This window comes from Plasmodium gallinaceum, assembly GCF_900005855.1.
Source record: "Plasmodium gallinaceum strain 8A genome assembly, contig: PGAL8A_v1_91, whole genome shotgun sequence".
Lineage (NCBI taxonomy): Eukaryota > Apicomplexa > Aconoidasida > Haemosporida > Plasmodiidae > Plasmodium > Plasmodium gallinaceum.
The window spans coordinates 31988-40849 of record NW_021628256.1 but is presented as its reverse complement, the minus strand read 5'-3'; the positions used below and the strand labels follow the sequence as shown (position 1 = coordinate 40849).

Genomic DNA, 8862 nt, shown 5'->3' with positions numbered 1-8862 from the left:
AATATAATTAATAAAAACATCTATATAAAAATAAAAAAAATTAATTTTATTATTTAGAACTATAAAATATGTATGATTAGATTTCTATGCTTGCTTGGATAACACAAGATATTAAATTATAGAGAATTAATAATATATTAATCCATATGCATAATAAGAGTACTAATCTATTAAACAAACACATGCAGAGCATGTATTGTACTAGGATTTATAATATGGTAATATCCCAATTATCTTTTAGAACATTTTCTTCATTTTCTTCATTTTCTTCATTTTCTTCCTTCTCTTCATTTTCTTCATTCTCTTCATTTTCTTTATTTTCTTCTTCTATTTGTTCATCTTTATATTTATTTTTCAGAGATTTTTTTAGTTTTTGTTTATTCCATTTTTTTAAAAAATTTCTCTGTTTTTCTAGCCATTGTCTCTCAGATACTTGTCTTTCAAATATAAAGTCTTTAATTTCTACTTTTGTATCACCTAATATTTTTGATTCTTCCACATCATTTATATGTCCTGTTTTATGCCAATTTAATTTCATTTCATGAAACCATTCTTCTCGTTTCCAGGATTCCCATTGTTCTTTCTTTTTCTTTATTATATCATTTATAATTTCTTCTTTTTCTTCATCATTAATTTCTTTTTTTGTAATTCCATGTTCATTTAACCCTTTATAGCCATTTTTTCTTTCTATATATGTTTTCAGAAATTCTTTTTTCATATATTCTATTTCTTCTTTCTTGCACTGATCCAATATCATCATATATATTTCAATCCACAATTTAGATATCAAATTTATCCTCTCTATCTTTTCACTAACCTCATCTTTTATATCAACTGATTTTGGATCACTTTCAATGTTATATATATTATTTTTTTTTTCTTTTGTTTGTTCATCTTCTCTTTCATACTTATCTTCTTCCTGGTTATACTCGTCTAACAGCTTATTAAACAATATCTCCTTGTCATATTGTGTAAGTAAACTTCTTTGCTTCTTTATCCATTGACTCCATATATTATTTTTCTTCTCTAATGCTACACTTATATATGTGTTATCTGTTCCTTCAATGGATTTTTTTTCATCTATTGTTCCTACATGTATATTTTCTTCTTTTTTCCATTCCTCCATTAAACTATTAAACCAACCTTCTGTCCTCCATTTTTCCAATATTTTATTATGTCTTTCTATCAATTTGCTTGAAAACATTTTTTGTCTTTCTAATGCAATAATATTACTTTCTTCTATATTCTTTGTACTTTTTTTTCCTATTAAATTTCCATATAATTTTTCATCACCTTTCCATTCATCCAAACAAATTTTCAAAAAATTTTCTCTATTCAATTCCCACTCCTTTTGTTTACAATCTTCCATTATAATCATTTGTATTTCTATCATAGTTTTCCACTTTGGCTTTCTTTTTAATGTAAAAAAATTTTCCTTATTTTTTATTTGTACCTCTTGGTCCTTCATTTTTTTTTCTTCTACTTTTCGTACTTCTTTACTAGTATTTGTTTTTTCTTTATATTCTTCAAGTTCATCTTTTATTTCTTTTATTTTCACTTTGTTTTCATTTTCATTTACATTTTCTTCTATAAAATTTATAAGCCATTTTTCCATGCTTTCATTTTCTATCCATTTATTATTCATTTCTTCCCAATATTTCTTCCATATAATTTTTTGCTCATAAATCATAAAATTTTTAATTCTTTCTTCATTATTTTCTGGTAAGTTTTTTTTACTTAACTCTTCCATATATTTTTTTTCTTTCTTATTCCAATCTATTTTCAATTCAATAAACCAATTTTCTCTTATTAATTTTTCTAATTCTTCTTTTTTATTTTCTAATATAATATTTCCTGTTATTTCTTTTTCTATTTCCAATATTTCTTTTGGATTTATCGTTCTTTTCAATTCTTCTATGCATGTTTTAAGAAATTCATTTTTTATCATCATCCTCTCCTCTTTTTTACATTCCTTTAATACCATCATATGTATATCAATCCATAATTTCAATTTTAAATTGTTTTTCTTTGAATCTTTATCTGATTTTCCTTCTCTTTCTATTTTAATATATCCTTCTTCACTATCTTCTCCTTCTATATTTTCTTTTATTTCTTCTTCTATTCTGTATTTTTCTAATAATTCATTAAACCATTTTTGGTCATAAGAATCATGCAACCACTTTATATGCTTTTTTATCCAATTCCTCCATATAACTTTTTGCTTTTCCAAAGGATTATTTAAATCATTTTCTGTACTTTTTATTATCCTTTCTTCTTTTATTATTTCTGAATAGTTAACTTCCTCTTCTTTCCATTCTCTCTTCAAATTTTCAAACCATTTTTCCTTTTTCCATTTTTCTAAATTCTTTTTATACCCTTTTTTATGCTGTTTCCACAGAAGTTTTTTTTTTTCTAGCTTAATAGTAATATTATCCTTTTTCTCATTTTCTTTTGTTATATCTAAATATATACCTTCTTTTTTTAATTCTTCCAGACATATATCAAAAAATACTTTCCTGTTCTTTTTCCATTCCTCCTTTTTACATTCGTCCATTACTATCGTATATATTTCTATCATAATCATCCACTTTAATTTTTCTCTTATTATAGCAATATCACTTTTTGTTTTTATATTTATTGTATTTTCTTCTGATTTTTCTTTAAGTGTATTATCTATTTCATTTTCAAATACAATTTTACATAATGAATTATTTGTTTTGTTACATACATTATTGAGTTGAATATTACTTTCTAGTAATTCATATGGAATATCTAAAGGCGTCTTTATATAACTCATTGAACTTTCTTTATGATTTTTCCTTTTTGCATGCTTTTTCTTTTTCTTTGATCCTTTACTACCAGGTAAAAATCTAGTAGGTCTATGCTATTACATAAATAGAAAATTTTAAGTATATAATATATAAATTTTTAATGATAATAAGATAATAAATAAGAAAAATAATTAAAAGAAATGCAGTAATATATATTTATAATAATTTCACCTTACCTTATAAAGAATAATGAAAAGGAAAATAATTAATAAAAGTGATGCACCCAATGAAAGGGCAATCAACGCAGGGATATTTGATGTACATGTGGGAGTGTTAGGATTATCAGTTGTTACATTTGTAGTAGTGTTTTGAGCAGGTATTGGAGTAGTGGTTAGAATGTTATTAGGTGTTACACTTGTAGTAGCATTTTGGACAGGTAGTGGAGTAGTGGTTAGAATGTTATTAGATGTTACACTTGTAGTAGCATTTTGGACAGGTAGTGGAGTATTGGTTATAATGTTATTAGATGCAATATTTGGTATATTATCATTAGAGTTGTTTACATTAACATAATAATTTGTATAAGTAAGAGAACTATTCACAGATGAATTAAATGTAGATTTATTAGTAATAAAAGTGGAATTGTATATCATAGTACTTGAAATAGTCTTAGTTGTATCTGTAGGTACAGGTAATGTAGATCCAGTTATATTTGTGGATATATCTACATGAGAAGACATATTTTTTATTTGTATTTTAGTTTCAGGTGTTAGAATAGTACTAGGTATAGCTGATTTAGTTGTAGATATACTTGAATTTGTAGAAGTAAGTGTAAATAATTCTCCAGATGTATTTGTATTTGCGTACGCACTTATAGGTAAATTTGTAGATACATTCTCAGCTTTGGTAGTAGATGTGGGTGTGGATGTATTTCCAGATGATGTAGTAGTTTCAAATATAGTTGTTGGTTGAGTTTCATTTACGTTTGCAGATGTAAGAGAAATTGACGGTATATTTAAAGTGGTGTTAGAAGATGATGTGGAATTAATTATAGGTGCTTGAATAGTTGTAGACATATTTGTTTGAATGGCAATAGATGGTAAAGTAATGTTAGATGCAGATGTTGGAGTAGCTGGAGACGATTCTGCTTGTGAATTTCCAGATATATTTGCATTTATAGATCTAAATGTGGGAGAAATTGAAGATTCACTTGAATCTCTAACAGATGGCGATATGACTTCATTTCTAGATGTTGGAATATTATCATTTATAACTTGTTTTTCTATAGGATTCATTGCCTTTACAGGTAAAGCTATAGGTAAATCTTCATCTAAATGTGTAGACATAGTAGTTGATGCTAACTTTGGCGTAGATCTTGGTGTTGGAGTAGTAGGAGGTACATCTCTTTGTGAGATTCCAGATTCACTTGCTTTTAGAGGTGCAGGTATAGGTAAATTTGGATCTGAATGTATAGACGCAATAGTTGATGTTAACTTTTGTGTAGATCCTGGTGTTTGAGTAGCAGATTCAATTGAAGGATTTGATGTAATTTCAGTTGTAGTTGTGGAGTTTATTGTAGTGGTAGATAAAGTAGTAGTATCATTTGGTTTTTTTGTAGTAGTTTCGATTGTAGAGTGATCAGATCCATTACCAAATGAACTATCAGGAGTTAAATGTTGAGACTGATTACAGTTTTTTGTTATTTTAGAATCACAAGAATTGTTTTCTTTCTTATTAATTCTAATACAGTCTAAACTAGTGACAAATGTATTCATATCATTAAGTGTACAGTTTTTAGAAATTTCTAAATTTTCATCAAATGTCATTTCTTGTTCATTAATCCAATTTTTATTTACAAAATATGTTTTTTTCTCATCTAACCAATTACTGTAATTTGTACATTTCTCTTCTGTTATATTTTTATTTAATTCTTGCAAATGTTCCTCTTTATCCTCACAAAAATCTTCGATAACTTTTTTTTTATCTCTTGTAACTTTCTTATCCTTATTCTCTTTTCTTTGGCATATATCACTGATTGATGATTTTAGTTTATTAACTACACATTCCTGATTTTCTGCCCAAAGTTTATTAATACTTCCCAATAAACGGTATTGATTTCTAAATTTCATGAATGCATCCCTCCTATCATCCACCCAATAATTGAAATATCTACAGAGTCTCTTTTTCATTTTTGGAGACTTTTCCCCTTTAATTTGGAGAATTCTCGAGTCAACAGCAGCATAGAATGTTTTCCTCCAATGTTTGAGATGATAATTTGGTAATGCACGAGATGATAAGTCTCTAGGTTTTCTCCTAATTGGTTCTTTTTCTGTATCCATTATATATTCAATTATAATTATCTTGTCATATTCTATTATTTTTTTTTAATAAATAATTTTAAAAAACCATAACATATATATTTATATGGTCATTAAATGAATATTTAATATTACGATCATATAAATATTAAAATTAAGACAATATAAAGGACATATTAATAAAAAATGAATAATTCTTTATTTCTACTATAACATTTAATTCACCATATTATTGCATATTAATTAAATTAATTAAATTTTTAATTAAATTTCCGTTTTAATATGATCTCATAATATTATTTAATACATTAATAGAATGTAAAGTTTCTATATTTCCAAAATAAAAATAAGTATTTTTTAATGCAAACAATCTTTTAATTTTCAACTAACGTATTTTATAATAATGTAGTTATTTTTAGATAAAACTAATATGTATAATTAAGTAAAAAAATGCAATGATAGTTAAAATTACAAAGTGATATAATTAAAATTAAAAAATTAAGAGAGAAAAAAAATATTATAAAATTTTTCCATTTATAAATGTAACATATTTTTTTATTATTATACATTATTGAATAAAATATTTTTAATTTATAGTGTAGAACAAATAAAATTTCAATTTTTTTTTCTTTACATAATTTCTAAATAAGTGTAATTATTTATTACTAAAAAAAATTATTTTTTTCTAATAATTTTTTTAGAAAAATTTAAATTATTTTTAGTTAATAATCATATAATATGAAAGGAATAAAAAACTTTAAACTTAATTGTTTTAAGCTAAAAAAAATATATAAGAAAACTAGTGTAATTATAGTTGAATTTTTTGTAATTGTTTAAGGATTATTTATATGAGTTATTTAGTTTTAATTCATTTATTTTAAAAACTACTTTCTCTAGTTTTTCATTTCTTTTCTCTCTTTTATCTCTATTTTTTATTATAACTTTTACACTTTTTTTTAGATTGTGATTCATCAATTTTTAATTTGACTTTTTTTATAGTTTTCTAAGCTGTAAAAATAGCAAAAAGCTTAAATAAAAAATTCCTTTTGTTTTATTTTTTCCAAAGTAAATTATAGATAATCATATATCTTTTATATAATTATACGATATAAAATAAAATATAATAAAAAGATTTTATATCTTTTAATCAAAATTTTTATTGTTCATATAAAAATATTATCTGCTATTTTTAAAACTTAAATTATTAATACATTAATGTTACATTAAAATTGAAGTTATTTTTTTTTCTTATGGTTTTACTCTAAAAAAAATAATTTTTTTTTTAAACGTAAATAAATATACCTACACTCTATTATAACTATTTTATTATGAATATTTTTGTGCATGTACCTTTATAATCATATTATATACGCACCTTTTGAATATGTTTGCATGCAGTGGCAATCTCTGTACGTAGTACACTTTTACCATATTAAAATTTAAAAAGTGTTAGTTATATATTTTATTAGCTATTTAGAACATTTAAGTTCTTATATTCAAATTTATACTTTTTTAAATATTAATTTAATATATAAATAGATAAATTTTAATTAATAATGTAAAATCAATTAAAACATTAATAATTTTTATAAAAAGTAAAAACTGGTCCATTAATTTATAAAAGCATAAAATGAGAGTATTTATATTTTTCTGAAAAAATAATAACGTAAATCTCAAAATATATGAGATTAACTCAGAAAAAGTACTCTAATAATTAACCTCAAAAAGAGAAAATAAAAATATTATGATTCCTTTTTTTCTTATTCTAACTATGATTTTTATTAAAATATATGGTAAAACAAATTTCAAAAAAAATTGCAATTCATTCATTTCTTTATATTTTATACATGTGAATTATATTTACAAACAATACTTAATACCATTTTAATATAAAAAAAAATAAAAGATTAATTATTATATATTTAAAATTATTCATATAATCATAGTTTTAAAAACATAAAATAATTAAATTTATTTAATGTGTAATATATTCTTATATTTTTAAAGACATATTCATATTTTTTATTTATAATTAGATATTCTTTAACAAAATAAGTAAAAAGAAAAAAAAAAAAAAATAAAGATATTTCATTTTTATGCACACCTTGTTACTCTACCATAAGTAATTTTAAAATGATATATTTACGAATTTTCTAGATTTAATTTTATTAGATTTTTGTTCAATTTTCGTTTAACTTTGTTTTTATGTTACATTTAACAATATTTATATTATCATTTATATTCATTCTAATTTTTTTTTAATTTAAACAATTTTTTATCTTTTATAATATAAATTTTTTTATCATTATTTGTTTTATTAATTTTATGTTCAGTGACTTTGTAATATTGAACAAGCTAATTAATAAAAGGCATATAAAGAAATTTCAATTTATTTTATTAAATATAAAATAAAATATTACTCAATTTATTCAATCTTGTTAATTTTAAATTTAAATTTATTATTCTATTTATTATTTATGTTAATTTAATCATTAGTCTATAAAATATAATATTAAATATTTCATTTTTAACTTTTTAACTAAAATATTATATAAGATACATCAAAAAAAAAAATTATATATATATATATATATATATAAAAAAATTTTTTTTTAAGAAATTAATTTTATTTAGAAGATTTAAATGTGCCTATTTTTTCCGCATATATAGTATACACACATAATAATATATTTATTTTATTCATTTGTATATTATTTAAAATAGACTAATGATAACATTTATAAAAAATAATCGATCACCTTTCTAAAAATAATAATATTATTTTATTTTATTTTCATTTCCCTGTTCTACAACCTTAAGAACTTTTTATATATCATTATTTGTATTATCTTTCAAGTCATATGGTTTTATATTTCTTCTTTTACAAATGTCCACACAATTTATGGGTTCCAACTGATGCATAAGTAATGATTTTTTTTTTATTCCATCTATTTATTGATCTATAAATATTATTATCTGACTGTTTTAAATAATATTTAAATAAATGAATCTTGTAAAAACATTTTTATTTATATATACAAATATACAGATAAATTATATATGTATAAACATGTATCCTAATAAAAAAAGTACACAAAAGGTACATGTACTAAAAAAAAATATTGCACTAAAAGTATGACATTAAAAAAATATGTATTTTTCTTTTTTGAGGACGATGAATATGAAATATCTTTTTTTATGAAAAATTAAAAATATAATTTTAATTGTGATATACGTGAAATACCATGTAAATTAGCAAACATGGTGATTTACTAATGTTATTAATATTTTTTACTAACAAAATTAAACAATTTGATCAATATTTTAACTTAATAAAAATAAAATTAGTAAAGATATTTATGCATGCTCTTCATTAATTAGTTTGTTAAATACTGGCAAGGTTATGGAATGTAGCAACTAACAAATCATTGATATATATTCAACTATTCATTTGAGTCTCATATATCTCTTTAGCCTTATTAACTAATAATTTCACTTTATTAAGTTATATTTGAATTGTTATACCTCTATAATGTTGGTTTATTAATTAACTTTTCAATGAATTTTATAGTATTTTGAATAGATTTATTAATTGTATGTTGGTTGATTTTTCTTTTGTTGATAAAAAAAAATTAATAAGGAACATGTAGAAAGATCTTATGTTATTTATGATAAAATTAATTTCTGTACGTAATATTATATCTTACATATAACTACCCGTTAACAATAAATTAAACATATTTATTTTATATCATAATTTTTATTACATGGAA

General features: G+C 21.8%; 1 protein-coding gene across 1 annotated transcript; it reads right to left on the bottom strand.

Annotated features, from left to right (window-relative positions):
- Nucleotides 1-208: 208 nt before the first annotated feature.
- Nucleotides 209-5110, bottom strand: PGAL8A_00323400 (surface-associated interspersed protein (SURFIN); the record flags this gene model as incomplete). Its single annotated transcript, XM_028672259.1, has 2 exons — nt 209-2884; nt 3008-5110. The coding sequence occupies 2 exons, from the start codon at nt 5108-5110 to the stop codon at nt 209-211; spliced, it is 4779 nt and encodes a 1592-aa protein (XP_028528829.1).
- Between the last annotated feature and the right edge of the window lie 3752 nt (nt 5111-8862).